This window comes from Elaeis guineensis, chromosome 2, assembly GCF_000442705.2.
Source record: "Elaeis guineensis isolate ETL-2024a chromosome 2, EG11, whole genome shotgun sequence".
NCBI classification, from domain to species: Eukaryota; Viridiplantae; Streptophyta; class Magnoliopsida; order Arecales; family Arecaceae; genus Elaeis; species Elaeis guineensis.
The window spans coordinates 2,996,761-3,018,627 of record NC_025994.2 but is presented as its reverse complement, the minus strand read 5'-3'; the positions used below and the strand labels follow the sequence as shown (position 1 = coordinate 3,018,627).

At 36.6% G+C, this 21,867-nt stretch overlaps 1 protein-coding gene across 5 annotated transcripts; it reads right to left on the bottom strand.

Annotated features, from left to right (window-relative positions):
* Positions 1 to 1,278: 1,278 nt before the first annotated feature.
* LOC105034121 (cold-responsive protein kinase 1) lies at positions 1,279 to 21,069 on the bottom strand. Of its 5 annotated transcripts, XR_012138437.1 has the most exons (9): positions 20,802 to 21,068; positions 18,000 to 18,142; positions 15,935 to 16,070; positions 15,640 to 15,755; positions 5,066 to 5,276; positions 4,712 to 4,949; positions 4,151 to 4,301; positions 2,322 to 2,471; positions 1,791 to 1,925 (listed from the first exon to the last, which is right to left on the bottom strand). XR_012138437.1 is itself a non-coding variant. In XM_073251430.1 (8 exons), the coding sequence occupies exons 2-8, from the start codon at positions 18,000 to 18,002 to the stop codon at positions 1,524 to 1,526; spliced, it is 1,257 nt and encodes a 418-aa protein (XP_073107531.1). In that variant the 5' UTR covers positions 18,003 to 18,142; positions 20,802 to 21,067; the 3' UTR covers positions 1,279 to 1,523. The 5 variants fall into 5 exon arrangements, 4 of the variants coding, with proteins under 4 accessions (XP_073107531.1, XP_073107532.1, XP_073107534.1 ...); XM_073251430.1 differs by lacking the exon at positions 2,322 to 2,471 and having other exon boundaries at positions 1,279 to 1,925; positions 20,802 to 21,067; XM_073251434.1 differs by lacking the exons at positions 1,791 to 1,925; positions 2,322 to 2,471 and adding an exon at positions 2,479 to 2,817 and having other exon boundaries at positions 20,802 to 21,069.
* Between the last annotated feature and the right edge of the window lie 798 nt (positions 21,070 to 21,867).

The following is a 21,867-nucleotide window of genomic DNA, read 5'->3' as shown; positions in this document are numbered from 1 at the left end:
CAGACTTCACTAATTCCACCGGTTGGTACCCTCCAAGAAGGAACACAAAATTTGCTATCGAAAGAGTTGAACTAAAATACATCATATCGTACTGAATTGAATGGTACGAAGGGTACCAGACTATACCAATTTAGTGTCGGTACATGATACAGAGGATGTATCGATACTTGATATGTCGGACTGATCTCATACCTCACGTACAGTACCAACATAGTGACAGGATGACACTAGTAGAAAGCATGCTACTTGGATGGTATACTTATATTGAACAAATCAGTTTGGAGCAATACTCAAGATTTGAACCTTGGATATGAAGGGCAAATCATTCAAGATGATGTGCCAACCTACTGTACCAGCAGCATTGCAGAAATCATGGAATCCTACAGATCTTTAGGGAATCAGAAGAATGTGCAAAATGGTTGCAAAAGAGTTGCATCCTCACAACCAGACTGTCCTTTTGGTCCACAACATCCTTCGTAAACTTCCAAGTTAATTAGCACTTTAAAACATTGCCTGCCATCCTACTCGCTGCAAAATCTGCAGCCATCATTTAACTCAAAATCAAAACCTTTACCCCAAGAAAACAGGATCGACAACATAATTGGATTAGGCATTTGCAAACGTGTGATGCATTTACCACTCCCTCCACAATTTGGAATCTAATATGAAACTTTATCTTCAATACAAATGATACCTATGAATAATTCTTTGTACATCGTATATGCTGTAGAAAAAATGCACTGTCCACCTGATTAGACAACGCAGCCATTATTTTCTAACGCACATTTAATGCATGTAGTACTTTTTTTTTTCATTTAAAATTTTAAATAACCAAAATATCTCTTTTTTTTTGAAAAAATTATGATATCCTATGGTCATATTATGATATCCTGCGGTCAAATTATGACTTCCTATTCATAATTTGACTACATGATATCATAAAAAAAAAATATTTTCGTCATTTAAAAATTTTATAAATTTTTAATAAAAAATATCTTCTTTACGACTTCTGAAAAAAAAATGATGACTTTTTGTGTGTGCAAGAAGTTATAATTTGACAGCAGGATATCATAATTTTTTCAAAACAGGAGATATTTTTATCATTCAAAATTTTAAACGAAAAAGCAAATTACTGATATTAAATGCGTGTTGCAAAGCGATGACTACGTATTCCAATATGATTAGATGGTACACTTCATGTCAATTTTATTGCACCACACACGGTGCAGAAAGACTCTCTATTTTGGCCATCTTCAATTTAGAACTGCCAAAACCACATGATGAACTGGATAATCAGTAGTCATATAAATCAATGAAAAAATTAATGCTTACATCACTAGTATTTCCTACTAGTTTTCTGTACTCCCATGAGTTTCCCAGTTCTAATTTAAAGTCTGCATATATACAAGTTTGCATACTTAAATCCACAAGAAACACACCAACATAACAAAATTGCAAGTATTACATGAGATCTATCAGTAACACTTGACATAAAAGCCTCTCTTTTTTTTTTTTTTTTTACCTTAATTTTTTTCTTTGATCTGTTGATTGAAGGACATTCCACTACGATCTGTTATTGCGGTGAAGGACACAGTTGCATGTGTGGAGCTCCCTGAGGATAAGGATGAACCCTCCAGTGGAGTCAAGCCAAGAGATGCATTTTCTTCACCAGCCTTCTTGTGGTTTCTTACTTTGAGGTCCATGAAGTCTGAGATTAGGCCAGGCTTTGTGATCTCCAGGTCAACCTTCTTCTCACCCGTCATCATTTTGACAACAGTAGACATAGAGGGACGGAGTTTTGGATTGTCTTGTGTGCATACAAGGCCAACCCTCAGGAACCTGCACGCCTCTTCAGCATCAAAGTCATCATTCAGGGAGGTGTCTACAATTCTCACCAGCTCACCGCGCTCATATAGTGTCCATGTCTGCAAGGCAAGAATCCCATGTGTGTTTTAGTGTTCTCTCTCTTCTTCAGGACAGAGTAGCTAGTAGTTTTCAGAAAAACATAATGGACAGACAGGATTTTGATAGTAAAGGCTTGATTGTCAAGAGTGGGGGAAAAAGAAGCAATCTTTTTCAAAACGGAAAAAATGGAACCGATAAATTTCATGCTCACTAAATAATGCTTAGCATACAACAAGCAAATGATGTGTACAAAGATAAATTTTGCCAACCAGTATGCGGAGATTACAGAACAGTTTTTATACTCTACTAAAAACCAATTAGTCATTTATGTTCTGTGCTTTTTTATGATTAGAATGTCAACTATCAGACAGAACTGAGAAGAAAATACAAATGATGGAAAATGTAAGAGCATCTACATGTACAGATAAAACATAGCCTGCAGGTCCACTTCATGATTGACAGATCTCTCAGTAAGATTAGATGCTTCATCTTCTCTAGCCAGCCAATCTACTCAATCACATATCCAGAAGTCCAAAAGGCAATTACACCCCTTCTTCTAACGATACCTGAATCTGTATACATTAGTGCTAATTTTGAAGTGGCCCTACATCTGCACCACCATATATTTCACAATCAACTATGTAAGTGAAAATAACTTGCAGATCAATATTTCTTTTTTGCAGGCAAAAGGTGAGAACAACTTTTTATTTGCTCCAAACTATCTTGGCAACTTTTTTTTTTTTTTTTGAAAAAACTCGGAATAAGTCGCATTGCTCTTCCTTGTCTAATTTAATTGCTGTTTTGATCAAGAACTTAGTTTTTTGTCCTCTGTATCAACACTTCTGGAATATTTGTTTTAGAAAGGTGAGTTGGCAAATTGAGACTGTAAACCCTTGAGGAAAAATGATGCATCTGTCAAGTTCACATGGAGAGATTCCATATAAGAAATTGCCAATCTCAAAAACAAGAATGCTTGCTGTCATCAGGCTATATTTCCTATCTCTGAGCTAACAAACAACTAAGAAGGACCTACCAGTTATAGCTGCAACCATGTATAAGAGAAGACAGCTTGAAGTCAACATTAATATAATGAAACAATGTGAAATCTGAGCCCAAGTAAAATTATCTCTAAAAAACTTGTTTATAAAGCATAATGTGCCCACAACTTGCAGCTATAATAGCTGGATATGTTAAATACTAGTCATATGTTGGTTCTGTTTGGTAATCTTGGACATTGATATTTCAAAGAGGCATAGAATAGTTTTAATATGATGATGGGCTAAAAATGAAAATTTGGAAATAGTTATTCTTTGCGACAAAGGGTGCCTTCAGAAATGGTATACTAAATTTGTTAAACTGATGAAATACAACAAGGACCTGTAAAAACCTATAACAAGATATAAATGAACAGTTGAGTCCTAGAAACAAATATAGTACTTAAGTGTCCAGTTAGTGAATTTGTGAAATCACCTACTCCTCTTACAGAGTGAATTATCCAGCTTCGAAAGAAGTGATTTCTGAATCCTGGTATCCAAAATAAAAATGGAGGTGGATGGATGGATGGACCCATATTGGACCTCAGCCCCTATACGATCTAGTTTGCCTGCTTGAAAACCATCTTTTTCTGGCTTTAAACCACTTGTAAAGCCAAGAGTCCAAATATCAATTCGATTCCATTCACAATATTTTCACCTTTAATTTGTCACCGTCTTGTAATAATGAAAGCCATACCTCAATCCTTGATAAGGTACCAGTTCCATGTTTTTACAGGATCATATTAATAGAAATTCAGTAAGGATGTCATTTTACTACGATTCAAGTAAAGCAACAATGATTGAACTGTTTAGGAGATAAAGGATAAAAGTTTCGAAGACAGATGGAAGGTCAAATCTAATTCTTTTACAGAAACTGCATCAGAGAATAGAAGTCATAAGAAGGGCATAATACCTCCTTGAAAAAACAATCTAACCTGACAAGAACACTTATCTCAGTTATCTGATAAAATTTAACTTTTATCAGCATTTTTAAGTGCAGCTCATTTTGTACAATGTAACATGTGATATTATTAAGTTCAGTGATGCATCATTTTTTGGTTTTTACTACAGAATAGTAGATGCATATAATTCAAAGAGAACATAGATTCCATAAATCAAGAATTTAAATTACGATAGAGATTATCAATAGACAGATCAAAATCAACCGAAAAATGAAGTTCCTGTGCATATGCAAGTCAAATTTATGTTACCCTCTCAAGGAGAAATTGATCTTCATAAGGTAATCTTGTGTTTGTGTTACATCTTCCACTAACTATCTCTAATAGAAGAACACCAAAGCTGTAAATATCAGCCCTCCTTGTCAATTGTCCACGTACTGCATACTCAGGTGCCAAATACCCTCTATTAAAAAAGAAAAAAAATGTAACCTGAAGGTTAGGAAAGGAGAGAGCAGACATCAAAGAAACTGCAATGAGAAACATATCTACTGGACTTTGGGGTCATGTAACATAAAAATGTTTAATTTCATCATCAGGCCTCTATCAGTCAGACCATATGTATGAATATACAACACAATCAAACAACGAGCCTGCACCATCAATATCCATAAAGACCATAATGTCATGGTGAGATACACATTTTTAAGACTAAGAATTAATTTGCACATTTTAAATCCAAACAAATTTTACATTGGAAGAAAGATTTATAAATGCGTTTTCTCACAAAAAAAGGAGCTACAAAAACAGGAATAGCCAACAAAAATAAATTAAAAAAAAGCCAAATAACCAGATATGAAAATTATGCTCACTCACATTGTCCCTGCCACCCTAGTGCTGACATGGGTCATATTTGCTGGCAAAAGCTTTGCTAAACCAAAATCTGAAATTTTAGGTGTAAGATCCTTATCAAGAAGAATATTACTTGCTTTAATATCCCGATGCACAATATGGGGCCGGACTTCTTCATGAAGGAATGCAAGCCCTCGAGCGACACCAATACAGATCTTACATCGTGTTCTCCAGCTGAACTGAATGTCACTGCGGCCTCCACCTGAAAGTAGGCAAAAAAAAAAAGCACAATTTAAATTGCATCAAAGACGGAGGTAACTCATTATGAATAATATAACAAGATAAGTAATATATGCTCAAGTTCGGATCAAAAATTACCAAGAAGAGTTTGTGCAAGGCTATTATTCTCAAGGTAATTGTAGACTAGAATTCTGTGATCTCCCTCCACACAGCAACCATACAACGTAACCAGGTTTTCATGCACTATACTGGAGATCACTGTGAGTTCATTCAAAAATTCTCGTACTCCTTGTCTTGACTCAGAGGAGAGCACCTTTATAGCAACAACTGTCCCATCTTTAAGCTTTCCCTACACAAGTCAATTCAAGAAGCTAATAATCACAAAAATGTTTTGCAAATGATGTGTTCACATGACATTAAATCCAAAGCATGTCTGCTAACCCCCGACTGTTGGATTTGTGCCCTAAAAGTCAATTGTTGGCTGATACATAATGTAATTCTAGGACCTAAACTTGTACTTGTAATCTTTTTATTATCAATAAAGGACTTTTTCATTCCAATCATGTTTGTGTCCATGATTTATCCTAAAAGTTAACAAAGATAATTTTTGTATATTCTTAAAGAGTTAAGAATTTCAGACATACATTAATTTGTGGTTAATTTCTAAATGCTCCCGATCAAAGGATCGTTATGGAAGACAGTGATCAATCCATTTGAGATCGGTGCACAATTCACCTCTCTTGTGGCAGACAAGTCTCGGATCTACGGTGTAGAGACACTGAAGTGAAAGTGCAGGTGATTGTTAGAGAACAACTTACACTGAGCGTGACCAACATGAGAACCACATGGATGTCTACTCACTCGTCAGTGGTCTTCTCGATGCTGCAGTTGTGTAAGTGGTCCTTTGACCTGCAGTGCCATTGGCCATTCGCAGCGAGGCTACTAGGTTTGACCGCACGTTTTCTTGGTCCATAGCCATTCGGATCCTTGCTGTGTATGTTGATTTCAGTACGTTTAGATTCGCTGTTTGGAGTAGGATGCATTTAGATGAAATTTATCGACCTTGGTAGAAAAGGAGAAGTCCAATGCGATTTGCGAGATAGAGTTCAGAAAGTCTTTGACCAAAGCAAGTGTGAATACTGAAAAAGAGTTTCCATGAGATTCACAAATGAACTCGAATCGAGCCGATCTAGCATATGATTGACAAAAGGGTCTGACGAATTCTCCATGACCTTCGTCAAGTCGGAACTCACGATAGAAGGACTGAATCATACGATAACTGCATCTAGGGGTTCGTACTTTTATTTACTGGATTGCCACTACATACTGCTAGGTGTCACTAATGGATTGTGAGACTCATCGGACGTCATCTTGATGATCGATGGCCCTCGAATGATAGAATTGAAAATATTCCAATCCATCGAAAGGAGTTTCGATGATATTGTGACAGAGATCACAATATATCTCACTACCAGATAGAATGAAATCTATGGGGTCACACATTAAGGGATTTAATCTCGAATTTATCAATTGGGCTTATGAAGTTCCAATTGGATTAGGATTTATTGAAATCCTATTAGGTTTATGAGAACGACGCTAGCACACGGTTAAACCTAATTCTTCTCGGGACTTCAATTTGATCGATCCATAACCTTGAACCTAACCTAAATCTATTTGGATTTAATTGGACTCTTAATTGTGAGCCCAAAAGGATTTGATTAAGTCAATTAATTGGCATAATTATCTAACATTATCTCTTCTTTATCTCCTAATTATCTCTAAACGTGCATGTGGAATAGATGAAAGATTGGGTGGTGCCTTCCTTCTTTTTTGGCAAGAATTGGGCGCCAAATCCTAAAGGGGCCCGTCCCCTCTTATGTGGCATGGTGTGAGGAGAGAGAGAGTGGGGCCACGTCCCCTCTTATTTGGCTAGAAATCTCTTTATGGAGCGTCAAGAGTTGGCGCCCCAACTACCTGACATATTTTAGATGGACGCCTCTTGTACCTGCTTAAAGGGGCTGATCATATACCATTTATATATGATTTTAATTAGAATAAATCAGATTAAAAAGATAAAAGATTCTTATGAGATAAGGATCTACCTTGTTAAGATAATTGGGTTCTTATTTTGTATCAGGGTAGTGCCTATATAAAAGGTATGTCTTTAGGATTCCTAGCTAATAGAGTTTTTGGTGAAATAAACTCCTCTCTCTCTCTTCTCCATGCCTCCTCTCCTCCCTCTCTTCTCTTTCACGCCCAAGAGTTGGGTGTCCCTTTTTTTCACACGCCAAAAAGTGTTGCTTTGTCTTCAAGAGTGAAGATCGAGGAGAAGAAGAAGAAGGTTGCTAACCTAGGAGTTGATCCCGTAGTCCAGATCAAAGTGTTGATCAAAGTATTCAAGACTAAGATTCTTCTTAGAAAGAAAAATCTTCTACGAGGAAAGATCAGTTCAAGATTGATCCCGGTGGATACCCATAGAGGCCGGACACGTGTGCGGCTCAAGTATCTACGAATCCGTGATCATCAGAAGCGGTGAATATCTACCCACACCAAGGTAATAAGATCTGATCTCATATTTGTTTCTAAACTCCAAATTGTATATGTGTTTTCTCCTGAGCTGAAGTAGGATTAAATTTGATCTCTTGCATGTGAAGTTAAAAGGTTTAACCCGTTTTATTTTCCGCTGCGTATTTCAAAAATTTTTGAAATCTATACATGCTGTCTATCTGATTTTCTAACAGTGGTATCAGAGCTACAAATTTTTGAAAATACATATGATCTGATTTTCAGATTAGATCTGAAAGTTTTAATGATTTAAAATCAATTTTGTGCTGATATAAGGTTGTTCTGGTATAGGTTTACCTCTATATTGCAAAGATTATCCTAACATAAGATTGATCGATTTTAAAAATTATTTTTGAAATAATTAAATAAAATCTTTTAGATCTGAAAATTAGCATATATGATACGTTTAATTTGAGTTTAGATCTAAAATTAGAATGATTAAAAATTTATATCAAACTGATATAAGGTTGTCCTGATATAGGATTTATCTCCTATATTGTAAAGGTTGTCCTAGTTTGATGTGAATCGATTTTTGAAAAGATATTTTTGAAATATTTTAATCATTATTTCAGATCTGATTTTATATATATTTGATATATATAAATTTAATTTTAGATTGAAATTTGATATATATGTGATGTATTTTTATTTAGATCTGAAACTACATATATTTGATATATGAAACTAGATTTAGATTTGAAACAGTTTCAAGATCATAAGCCACTAATTGCATGCAATGAAACATAATCTAAAAATTTATTTTTAAATCTGAAATTGTGTTGTTGCATATGGGTACGGGATGAACAAATTAGATCTAAGTGATCAAACTACAATTAGGATCTAATTGATTAGATCAGGCTAGAATCCGTTTTCGATTTTGAGCAGTTGATTGAACCTAATCGATGGATGATTAGGATTAAATCAAAAGGCTCAAAGTCGAGTTTATTGTAGTTGGTCGCATCGATTCACATTTTGATGTGAATTGATTGACTCAAGACCGAATTTGACTCGATGGTTCGGATCCGTTTCAATAGGTTAATCTAATCGATCAATTTGATATCTAAGGCAAGTATTTAGATGGTGGTTATTTAATTAGTTCCGTTGTCTGATCTGACAAATTTTGATTGATATACCTGACCATATTGGAAGATTCAGTTTCGTATTAGGTTACTTGTTGACTCGAGTTCACCCATGCCAATTAGGCTGGTTAGACATATTGATATGCTGACCTAATTTAATCAGTCGGATATCAGATCTGCTGATTTAGAAGAGACTTAAACCCAAATCTCCTCATTAAATATTAAGTCTAGAGGTCTTCCATCATTGTAAAGATGCGGGTGCCTTCCTGATGTTGATCGTTCTCGACTGGTTACAGTGGTTCGATTGCATCAAGAAGGTACAATCACTCTATTGATATTTGATGTCCCAAGATAGAGATGGGGTTGGACCCAATAACTATTAGATGAGGATTCCAACGACGGCTTTGCACCCGCTGGTGAATGATGGGTCTGACTTAACTAAAAAATATGCCAATAACTATTAGGTGAACCACAGAACTTAGAGATCAAGCTCACTGCATCTTGCTTAGTGAAGCAATGGACAAAGTGTTGTCCACTCTTGGTCTGTACTCACCAATAACTGTTAGGTGAGGTGTGTATAAATTAATGAGACCGCAGTACCCACTTAAAATCGATCGCATATAGGTTTCCATTTCTCTACCTGTGTGGCAGATTCGAAGAAATAATGGGAGCCTTTGTTTTTTTAAAATCTGTAGTACAAACAATTTTATAAGTACAAAATCTAACTAAAAACTGTTTTCTTTGCAGATAACCATGTCGACTTCAAACTCCTTAGCCTGAATTCTCGATACAAATAGGTTAACCGGCACTAATTACAAAGACTGGTTTCGAAATCTGAGAATTGTTCTAATTTCGAAAAACTCACACGTCCTTGACCAAGAAGCGCTTGTGTTACCTGCTCGTCCATCCACTAATCAACGAGCTGCACTTGAGAAATGAATGGACGAAGATAACAAGGCAAAGTGCTACATCTTAGCATCCATATCCAATGATCTTCAGCAATAGCATAAAGACATGAGGACTGCCAGAGAAATGCTAGTTTACCTGTAAGAGTTGTATGGTGAATAGAGTCGCACAGCTCACTTTGAGGTCTTCCGGAGACTTTTCAAAATGAAGTTGCGTAATGGGCAGTCTATCAATGATCATTATTTGACAATGATCAAGGACATAGAGGAGCTTCAGAAGCTCGGAATGAACATGGACAAGGAACTACAGGTGGATCTGATCCTCCAATCTCTTCCTGATTCATATAGGCAGTTTATTATGAACTACCATATGAATAAGATCGATGCTACTTTGTCGGAGTTATTGAATATGCTGGTGACTGCAGAAGGCACCTTGAAGAGTTCAAAGGGCACAGTTCTAGCTGTGGAGCGGACTTCCTCTAAAAGGAAGTCTTCTTTTAAGAAGAAGAAAAAGCCCGCAAAGAAGCAGAAAAACGAAGTCAAGCCCAAAAAACAGATTCCTAAGAAGGCCGACGATAAAGAAAAATATTTTCATTGCAATATCGAAGGCCACTGGAGAAGAAACTGTCCAGCCTACCTAACGACTGTCAAGAGCAAGAAGAAGGATGGGCTTCTGAAGGTACATCTGAAATGCTCGTTATTGAAACTAATCTAATGGTTCTCTTCTTCTAGTTAGGTTCTTGATTCTGGTTCAAGTGCTCATTGATGCAATTCAATGCAGGATTTTGAAGAAGTTAGGGAGCTGAGGGAAGGTGAGATCACTCTCCGAGTCGGTAATGGAGCAAAGGTTGCTGCTGTGGTTGTCGAAATCTATACTCTGCGACTACTGTTAGGACTTAGTTTGCTTTTGAAAGACTGTTACTATGTACCTGTAGTCAGTAAAAATTTGATTTCTATCTCTGTACTGGCACAGGATAATTATAATTTTTATTTCAATAAAGACATGTGTTCTATTTATTTTGAAAATAAACTTATAGCACGTGCTTTCTTAATTGACGGTCTTTACCATTTGCATACCGATGCAAGTGTAAACATTAATGAGTAAATAGTGAATGCCATAAGATCTAAGAGACCTAGAGATAGGATTAGCCAAAAATATCTGTGGACTTTAAGCTAGACCATATTGGAGAAGACAGACTCAACAAACTAAAGAAAGATGATCTTCTTGGACCATTGACTTCCGAGTCTTATCCAGTCTGTGAATCATGTCTTCAAAGAAAAATGGCCAAGCTATCCTTTATAGGAAAAGGAGAAAAGACTACTAAGATATTAGCCCTGGTACACACTGATGTGTGTGATCCATTCGATGTACAAGCCAGGGGTGGCTATATCTACTTCATAACTTTTACCGATAATTTTTCACGATATGGGTTTGTGTATTTGATGCCCCGAAAGTCTGAAGCCTTTGAAAATTTCATAGAGTTCAGACATGAAGTAGAAAAACAGATCGAAAAACCCATAAAGGTTCATAGATCAGATCGAGGAGGAGAATACCTTAGTGGAGAATTTCGGATCTATCTCAAAGATAATGGCATAGTCTCACAGTGGACACCTTTAGGAACAGCTCAATGGGGTATCCGAAAAGAGGAATCGGATCCTATTAGATATGATCCGATCTATGATGAGCTTCACAGATCTTCCTGACTTCTTCTGAGGACATGCTTTACTTACTGCGATTCATCTTTTGAATCGAATTTCTCTAAATCGTTCCTACTACACCATATGAATTATGGCATGGTAAGAAGCCAACTCTTCGGTATCTCAAGATTTGAGAATGTCCGACCTATGTTAAGCGACAGCAAGCAGACAAGTTAGAAGCTAAGAACTTTAGGACTCGTTTTATAGAATATCCTAAGAAAATCATGGGATATTACTATCTTCCTGAGGATCACAATGTGATTGTGAGCCGCCATGCCGTCTTCTTGAAAAAAGAGTTTATTCAAGATGGAGGCAGTAGGAGGAAGATTGAGCTCGAACAGAAAATCTCTGAAGAGCATAGAGTCAAGAACCTGAACCCAGTAATAAGCCAGTAGATGTGATACCTCCTCCACCTCGTAGATCAAGTAGGATCTCTCGTCCTCTTGAAAGATACTTATGTATTCTTACAGAGGATTTAGAGGAAGCGTTCCTTGTGGGAGATAGGGACATCAAGAATAATCCCAAAATCTACGATGAGGCAATGCTAGATGTAGACTCCGAGAAATGGATGGATGCGATGAAGTCAGAAATTGACTCCATATATTCCAACCAGGGTTGGTCCTTGTAGATCCACCTGAAAGTATTGTATCTATTGGGTGTAAATGAATTTACAAAAGGAAGATTAGATCGGATAGTAAAGTAGAGACCTATAAGGCATGGCTAGTCGTGAAAGGTTATAGTCCATGCGAAGGCATCGACTATCATGAAATCTTTTTGTCCGTAGCCATGCTGAAATCCATCCGTACTCTGCTTGCCATAGCAGTATTTTATGATTATGAAATTTGACAGATGGATGTGAAAACTGCCTTCCTAAATAGATATCTTGAGGAAGATATCTATATGGAGCAGCTTCTGGATTTCACATCCAGTGATAGTGATCACAAGGTCTGTAAGCTACAAAGGTCCGTATATGGACTTAAGCAAGTATTTCGGAGTTGGAACACTCGCTTCAATGATGTAATCAAATGTTTGATTTCATCAAAAATAAGGAGTCATGTGTGTACAAAAAGATCAATGGAAGTGCGTCACATTCCTCGTATTGTACGTGGATGACATCCTCTTGATTGAAAATGATATTTTCATGCTGACGTCGATCAAAATATGGTTGTCGAAAGAATTTGCCATGAAAGACTTAAGAGAAGCTTCCTACATTCTTGGTATAAAGGTCTATAGGGATAGATCTAAGAGAATGATAGGACTCTCACAGCATATGTACATAGAGGAGATGCTAAAGAGGTTCGCATGAAAGACTCCAAAAGGGGTCTTTTGCCCTTTAGATATTGCATTCATCTCTCGAAGATGTGTCCTGACACACCTGAGGAGATCCAGCGTATGAGCAAGATCCCTTATGCTTCGACAATAGGAAGCCTCATGTATGCCATGTTATATACACCCCTGATATAGTACTTACCATAAGTGTCACAAGTAGATATCAGGCGAATTCAGATGAAGAACACTGAATTGCTGTTAAGAACATCCTTCAGTACTTGAGAAGGACTAAGGATTTGATGTTGGCTTTTGATGGAGGATCGGAGCTGAAAGTTAAGGGATACACCGATTCAAACTTTATGACTGATGTCGAGATAGAAAGTCTACATCGGGGTGTATCTTCTTGTGTAATGGTAGTGCGGTTAGCTGGAAGAGTTTCAAGCAGTCGATCATTGCATATTAGACCATGAAAGCCGAATACATCGCCACCTCTGAAGCTGTTAAAGAAATTTTTTGGTTCAAGAAGTTCGTTGCGAGCTGGATGTGATGCCATCATTGCACTGCACTACGACAACAACGACGCCATAACCCTCGCTAAGGATCAAGATCTCACTAGAAGTCCAAGCACATAAAGCGACGGTTTCACATCATATGCGAATACCTCGAGAAAAAATTCATCGAAGTGCAGAGAGTCGACTTCGCACTAAATGTAGCAGATCCACTGACCAAGCTTCTCAGCCAGCAAAAGATTGAAGCTCACCTTGAGAAGATGGATCTTAGGTATATGACCAATTGGCTTTAGATCAAGTGGGAGTTTGTTGGATTTATGCCCTAAAAGTCAATTATTGACTGACACATTATGTAATTCTAGAGCCTAAACTTATACTTGTAATCTTTTTATTATCAATAAAGGACTTTTTCATTCCAATCATGTTTATGTCCATGATTTGTCCTAAAAATTAACAAAGATAATTTTTATATATCCTTAAAGAGTTAAAATTTGAGACATACATTAATTAGTGGTTAATTTCTAAATACTTTCGATCAAAAGATCATCACGGAGGACAGTGATCAATCCATTTGAAATCGATGCACGGTTCATCTCTCTTATGGGCAGATGAGTCTCGGATCTGCGGTGTAGAGACACTGGGGTGAAGGTGTAGGTGGTTGTTAGAGAATTTGCACTGAGCGTGACCAACATGAGAACCACATGGATGTCTACTTACTCATCAGTGATCTTCTCGATGCTGCAGTTGTGTGAATGATCCTTTAACCTGCAGTGTCATTGTTATTCGCAACGAGGCTACTGGGTTTGACTGCACGTTCCTTGATCCATAGTCATTGGATCCTTGCTGTGTATGTTGGCTTCGGTAGATTCAGGTTCGCTGTTTGGAATAGGATGCACCTAGATGGAATCTGTCGATCTTTGTAGAAAAAGAGAAGTCATATGCGATTTGCGAGACAGAGTTCAGAAAATCTTTGGCCAAAGTGTGAATACTGAAAAAGAATTTTCATGGGATTCACAAATGAACTCAAGTCAAGCCAATCTAGCATATGACTGACGATGGAGTCTGACGAGTTCTCTATGACCTCCGTCAAGTCGGGACTCACGATAGAAAGACTGAATCATACAATAACTGCACCTAGAAATTCGTACTTTCATTCTACTGGATTGCCACTACATACTGCTAGGTGTCACTGGTGGATTGTGAGACTCATCGGACGTCATCTTAATGATCAATGGCTCTTAAAAGGTGAATTGAAAATATTTCAATCCATCAAAAAGAGTTTTGATGATATTGTGATAGAGATCACAATATATCTCACTACCAGATAGAATGAAACCTATGAAGTTATACATTAAGGAATTTAATCTCGAATTTGTCAATTGGACTTATGAAGTTCCAATTGGGTTAGGATTTATTGAAATCCTATTAGGTTTATGAGAACCATACTAGCACACTGTTAAACTTAATTCTTCTCGAGACTTCGATTTGATCGAGTCCATAGTCTTGAAGCTAACCTAAATCCATTTGGATTTAATTGGACTCTTAATTGTGAGCCCAAGAAGATTTGATTAAGTCAATTAGTTGGCATAATTATCCTAATATTATCTCTTCTTTATCTCTTAATTATCTCTAAGCGTGCATGTGGAATAGATGGAAGATTGGGTGGCGCCTTCCTTTTCTTTTGGCAAAAATTGGGCGCCAAATCCTAGAGGGGCCCGCCCCCTCCTATGTGGCATGATGTGGAGGAGAGAGAGAGTGGGGCTACACCCCCTCTTATTTGGCTAGAAAACCCTTTGTGGGGCACCAAGAGTTGGCGCCCCAACTACCTGACATATTTTAAATGGGCACCTCTTGTACCTGCTTAAAGGGCTGATCATATACCATTTATATCTGATTTTAATTGGAATAAATCAGATTAAAAAGATAAGGATTCTTATGAGATAAGGATCTACCTTTTAAGATAATTGGGTTCCTATTTTGTGTCAGAATAGTCCTATATAAAGAGTATGTCTTTAGGACTCCTAGCTAATAGAGTTTTTGGTGAAATAAACTCCTCTCTCTCTCTTCTCCACGCCCCCTCTCCTCCCTCTCTTCTCTTCCACGCCCAAGAGTTGGGCGTCCCTTTTTTCCACACACTAAAAGTGCTGCTTTATCTTTAAGAGTGAAGATCAAGGAGAAGAAGAAGAAAGCTGCGGACCAAAAAGCTGATTCCACAATCCAAATCAAGGTGTTGATCAAAGTATTCAAGACTAAGATTCTTCTTGGGAAGAAAAATCTTCTATGCGGAGAGATCAGTTCGAAATTGATCCTGGTAGATACCGTAGAGGCCGGACACGCGTGCGGCTCAAACGTTACGAATCCAGTGAATATCTACCAGTGCCAAGGTAATGAGATCTGATCTCATATTTGTTTCTAAACTCCAGATTGTATATATATGTTTTTTTCTGGACTTGGATAGGATTAAATTTGATCTCTTGCATGTGGGGTTAAAGGGTTTAATCTGTTTTGTTTTCTGCTGCGTATTTCAAAAATTTTTGATATCTACACATGCTGCCTACCCGGTTTTCTAACACCGACCCCATCCTCTGGCCCCCCCGGCCACAAAAAAAGCCTGCCAAAAGGAAAAAAAAAGGGAAAAATAAGAAACAAAGGAGGAGAAGAATAAGATCCAAAGCATGTCAACTTACCTTAAACACAGAACCAAAACCTCCCTCACCGATTTTATTAGTAAGGCAAAAATCTTCAGTGGCACTTCTCAATTCCTTGTAAGTATAGATCCTCACATTCTCAACCCCAGGAATGTCTGTAACGAAAACCATTTTCAACATTAGTTTATGGTGAGGGCAATACCAATACTCCAGCTACATCATGTCACTTGATGGTTAAAGAATTGCATTATATTCCAATATATGTTGCAACATGAAGAGCCAGTACTGCACAATCACAGATTACATAATGCATCCAAACTTTTGATGCACGTACCTCCATGCTTCTGAATAATCTGTTTCGCTGAAGTATCTCTCTTTTTACATGTAAAAAAAAAGCAAGTCATTCCTCGGCAGTTAAACCAAATCAACCTTTTGATGTTGAATGATGCTGTTGATGAACCAGGAAGACACTGCATAAGATGAACCACATGATGGAGACCAATATCATCTAATACTTCAATAACTCAAATAAATGATCATGTTCACTAATTTGAAAAATATGTTTATAGAAATAAAAGACATAAGAAAATAAATAACTGGACTCCTTGTTCTGTTTGTTGGATATTTGATACATTTTTGGCTTTATATGCAAATTCATTGTTCAGTAAGAATTTGCAGGCAACCTTATTTTGTCATGTTTCTGATAAGCATTAGGGGACTCAAATGTTCAATAACAAATGATCTATTCATCATTAATTTAACTGTATTACTATAATAGGTGAAGAAAGTTCTTGACAAATAACTATTGGAGAGGGAGTAAGCCACTGATGAATACACCAGAAATAACTGTGACAAACTCCTTGCATCATGTTTTTTTAAAAAAATCTCAAATCTCCTAATGTGCTTGCAGTAGACTATGAACTTTTCTCCCAATGTTAACATCATCAATACAAACTGTTTTGCACTTTTCTATATTTTCTACATAATTATCAGCATCACATGAAAATGCTGGACTAACAGTCAAACTGAAAACTATTCTAACTTCCCCTGCATCATGGATCACAGTTTTGAAGAGTTTCAGACAACCAAGAATAATGTCTCTACCCTTGCATCTACAGGTCACATCCGCATATTGCAGAGGACAATCATCATGGGAACATCTTAAGGCTTATGAATTTTAAACTATAGAAATTCAAACTGAGTGGAAGTGCTTGCACTTGTGGCCTGGCTTGAGATCCCGAAGAGGCATATGGGGATCCCACAGTGATTATCATGTAGGCTTCATAACAGGAGTCTCAGTATTTTCATAAAAATATAAAATACAGAAGGAAGCAACATGACCGTAGGGATGTAACTAGGCATCAAGCAGACCTTGTAAACAGGTCTGGAATTTCTTAGAAGATTTTGTATGCTAAGAGTGATATTAATTTGGAGATAACTTGAATTGCGGGTTCACTTGGAAAACAGGAATATATGATCATAAAAGTGCAATTCTTCTAGTTCTGCCATACAAGGACCTTCATATCTTCATATCTGCAAAATTGAGTACTTTGCCCTCGTCATCACCCAACATTTAGATTTAACATTGTCAACCTTACTGATTTCTTCATTGGAAATGCTTCTTGTCTATCTATGCATTCTTAAGGATAATAAATCCAAGACTTTTTCACTTAGCTATCAATTTTATTCAAGGCCTTATTCTTATTAGTTCTGTTCCGAAGTAAATTGCTCTTATATTTCTTTACTTCATTCTGTCCATGTTTTTAAATTCATTATTGAGCAAATATTTCATCTTATTCATTAGCACCGCACAGAAAAGAGGGTATCGCGTTAAATCCCCATGCTTTAAATCTGCAACTACCATTATCAAACAATTAGGCGATGCACCAACCATCCCCCTCCCCCCAGCCCTCTCTTTCTCTCGCTCCAACTAAATTTGGACATTTCATATGCTATTAGGCCCTTGTAGTAGTTTTCCAACCATCTTATTAAAAGTCCTTTTCTCTCAAACCTCAACTAGAGTTGTTCTCTCTAGAAATCTATATAATTGTTCTTAAGGAGTGTCTAAGGTGTAATGCACAGCAAAACACAGGTTGTGCCTCAGCTTCCACAGCCCACAGGTGCCACCCGTTTGCTCAGCTACCCTAAAGGTGCTTGAAGCATGCAATACTGTAATTGCTAGGTGCATGCAAACACACACATACATATGCAAAAAACAGAGAGAAGGAAAGATCACATGTTGTTATTGCATGAAGCCCTAGTAAAAGCTGATCAAGATGATATTGAGGCATTAAGAAGTTTACAAAAGAGTTTGTCAATGAGAGAGGTAGCAAAGTTTTGGCGTGAGTCCTCTGTTTCTTCTGGCAGGGTCAAACAGGGGAACCATCGCCACTGATTACCATATACTTTTCTTCTTCGGGCTGGGTGAAGCAGGGAAATCAGTCCTCCTCCTCCTCCTCCTCCTCCCCTTCTTCTTCTTTGGGCTAGGTAAAACAGTTGATCAAGGACCCTCCAACTCCAATCACCTTCTCTTCCTCTATCACTATGACCAATATGAGGAGAAGGACAATAACATTATGTCCCATCTACATTCTTTGTGTGCATTATGTGTGATTCTATATGTGTGTTTACATGTTACTAAAGGAGTATCGTCTGTGATTTTGTATGTATGTATGTAGTGCACTTGCATACTAAGTCTTGTGCTTCTTTTCTTCTTCTGCCCAACTGCGAGACAACTCTAGTAAGACTTCGAGTGGCACCATTATGAGAATTATGTTCTACCTTCACAAGTAGCTCTTATGCTTCTTTAGAATTCAAGCATGTAGAGTTAGTAATCAAGGGGTAGGATTTGGGAAAGGCAACAGTGGATTTTTTGAAAGTGAATAGATAAAAGATGAAAAATGAGGAAAAGAATAGAACGGTAATGCATACCGAGTTGAGGCAACCAAATGTTTCTTGAGAGCCACTGTATATACCAGTCATAATAAGAGTATTATTTTATCTAGCCTGTTGTGGTGTATAAGTGAGGGCATCATTAGTCCCACATTAGTTGTGAGTTAAGTGGGTCTTTGGCTTGTATAGAAAGAGACCATCCTTCGCACGTGAGGCACCTTTTGGATTGAAATCCGAAGGACAAAACCGTGAGATCTATAGGATAGAGCGGACAATACTTCACATGTCGAGCCATGAGCCTTGGCTGCAATATAGCCAATTCTTAGTCAATGAGAAAGTTAATCCTTTAGTTTCGGGATTGAATATTGGAGTTTGAATTTTAGTCGAAGTTAATCTATTTTAAATTTTGGATCAGATAGCTAAATAAATCCTAGTTCTAGTCGATTGCTCTCCAAAAATTCGATGTTGGATGGGTTTGCTAGGGAAGGCTTTTAGTTTTTGTCCAATTTGTTACAAAGTAAAAGCTTTGGTCAGCAAAACTTGAGCAACTGTGTCCGACTAATTTGCTATTGGTGTGAAAAATTAGCTCACTATAGCTTTCATGGGTTTTAGCCAAGTCAACAAACTCCTAAGATATCGAGAATTCAAGATGTAATATAAATAGGTTATCTGTAAGCATCATTCCTCAATATCCTCATCTTGGTTCATTCCTTTCGAAAAGGACTAAGAAGTGGCTTCTATGATATATCAAGATCCAATGCTCTGTCAAAAGTAATTTAAGAAGGAAAAAAGGCAGCAGTGTAACAAATTTAATAATTAGTTTTGAATTCTTGAAATACTAAGTATTGTTTTCTATTAGGTATCAAAATCATATGGATTTCCTCACCTTACAATAATGGTTGTCCATCATTATGAATGAAGGAAACAGAGAATATGAAGCAACTGCCTGACTGGGGGAAAATCAAAAGTTTTTAAACTTTAAAGCATTGAGGCTTATATTGGTAACTTATGGCAACCTTTGATCACTTTTTAGAGAAAATATGGCTATTCTATGCTCCATATTCATGCATAAAACTAACAACATAAACCAAAATAAGCATAGGCATGGTGCAAGTGTCTTGATCGAGTATAGTGTTAGCAGTTGAATGCATAATAGAAGCTTAATGGTCCGGCTGCCAAAGCATAGAGCTATAGATGACCTGGTCATTGATGGCAATCACATTTGATGCCTATACGATCGTAACCACCATAGATCGTACATACAAGCATGCACGCATGCATGCGCACATGCAAAAAAAAGAAAAAAAAAAAGAAGAAAGAAAGAAAGAAAAGAGGATGCATTTTGATGTGTAATGCAGAATTGAATGCCATTTTGTGACTTTAATTCTTTTTTCTTTTCTTTTTTTTTTTCAAAGTCACAAAGCATGGAGTATACTGCTATGTATTTCATCATGTAGGGATAAATTCATAAAACATTTAAAATCATGGAATTGGTCTTTTTTGTTTTACAATATGAGAAAATTTTCATAGCACATGATTTTTGTCATCTTACTTTTTTTTTCTGTTCCATTTTTTTTTTAACTGCCTTTTTTCAAAAAACAAAATATATCTGAACTTTCAATATTTAAATAAGATATAAAATTAATTAAGAAAAATCACACAGTTCTAATTCTAAACAAACCTTCCAAACAAAGACTAAGAAAAAATGCCATTGGAGAAAAGCAATCCTATGCAAATCCAACAAGTGGCATTGAAGAACCCACAGAAAAGCAACGAACTGAAACAATTAATAAAAGTGAAAAAGCACGCCAAACCCAAAAATCTCTTTCACAAAAAGCCCGTCAAAAAACTAATAAGGTCACAAGCATCTCGCATGGCTACATATTTAACCAAATACAATCCTAGAGTCCTGCGTGGAAGCCTAACTTCTGAAAAAAATTAAATATACGGGTACTAAGAAGGCTCCAAACCTTTTTTTTCTTTAAAGTGTATGGTTCCGAACAACCGAGTTCTTATTAAAGCATTCAAAGTCCCCATACTCTCTACTCTCAACAACAAAAACAAATAACCAATCGAACTAAATGTCACAGGAACACAAAATTGGAAACTCCCCATCCATCAACCACCAATCAACTTCCATAAATAACAAAGATATAATTGGGAAGGCAAAGGCCGCCGATATGCTCGGAATTAGCTTCTTATTCTTTGTTTCTTTCATCCAAGAATTATAGATAGCTAAAATTTGGCCTAATTTAGACAAGAAAGTATATGCAAATAAAACAGGGTATGAATTCATAACAAAGAATCACCTAATTGAGGCGCACGTTAGCAGCAGCAGCCAAAGCTTCCTTCCAAAAGAAGCTACCTCCAGACCAGAACTATTATCTCGAAACGAGTAACCAAAAAGGAGAGATGGATCGATGTTTTCGAACTAAAACACCTCTCCTCGTTTCGGAGAGAGCCGAGAAAGAGATGAATTAGAGGAAGAGGGACGATCGGAGGAGGTGCGCACGACAGCGGGGCGAAGCCAGCAACAAAATGGGGATGAGGTGGTATGCGTTTCGTCGGCGAAACGCCCCAAATATGAGGGGTTCAAAATATCAGCCGGGACAAGGGGGCCGGACCCATTACCGAGTTCCGCATGTGGGACCCACTCTCCTTCGACGAAAGTAGGTCCGCTTTTGAAAACGTCTAATTATTGTTTTGGGTTTGATCTATTTGAAGCTCCTTTGGCTTCTTGCGGACATTAGGGGACCACCGATGTGGAGAACGCATGGTAGTTCAACAATTCAGATTTGATTTTCTTTTGAATACAATATTCGGTTTGAATACGAAAGAGAGATGAAATCACTTGATTAAGATTTTTTATCGATTTATAATTAATTTTTAAAAAATTATAAAAATAATATTTTTTTAAATTATTTATTAAAATACTATCCAGAAGAAAGTCAGATGAATTTTTATGCCACCTCACCGGTCTGACCTCCAGCTGGGGACAGATGGATCAGAGAATGTCAAAGACGATTCTATAAGCCGCCCTACGATAGGATGATCCTATAAATCGCTCTACTATAGACGACTTTATATATTATCTAATATTTTATATTATTATATTATTATTATATATTTTAATATATTTTAATATATTTTAATATATTATATTAATATATATATAACATATAAGAATATATTATATTATTATAATATATTATATAACTATTATATTTTATTATTCTATTTTATATCATTATAATATATTATCATATATTATATTATTATTTATAATATTATATCACAAAATATTAGTATATTATATTATTTTATTGTTATACATTATTATAATATTGTATAATATAATATAATATTATTATATAT

Excerpts from the sequence above, each read along its gene's own strand:
- LOC105034121 (XM_073251430.1), bottom strand. Across the intron at positions 4,950-5,065 it reads CCTTGCACAAACTCTTCTTG|GTGGAGGCCGCAGTGACATT; the intron begins GTAATTTTTGAT and ends GCCTACTTTCAG. Across the intron at positions 4,302-4,711 it reads ACTAGGGTGGCAGGGACAAT|AGGGTATTTGGCACCTGAGT; the intron begins GTGAGTGAGCAT and ends CTTTTTTAATAG.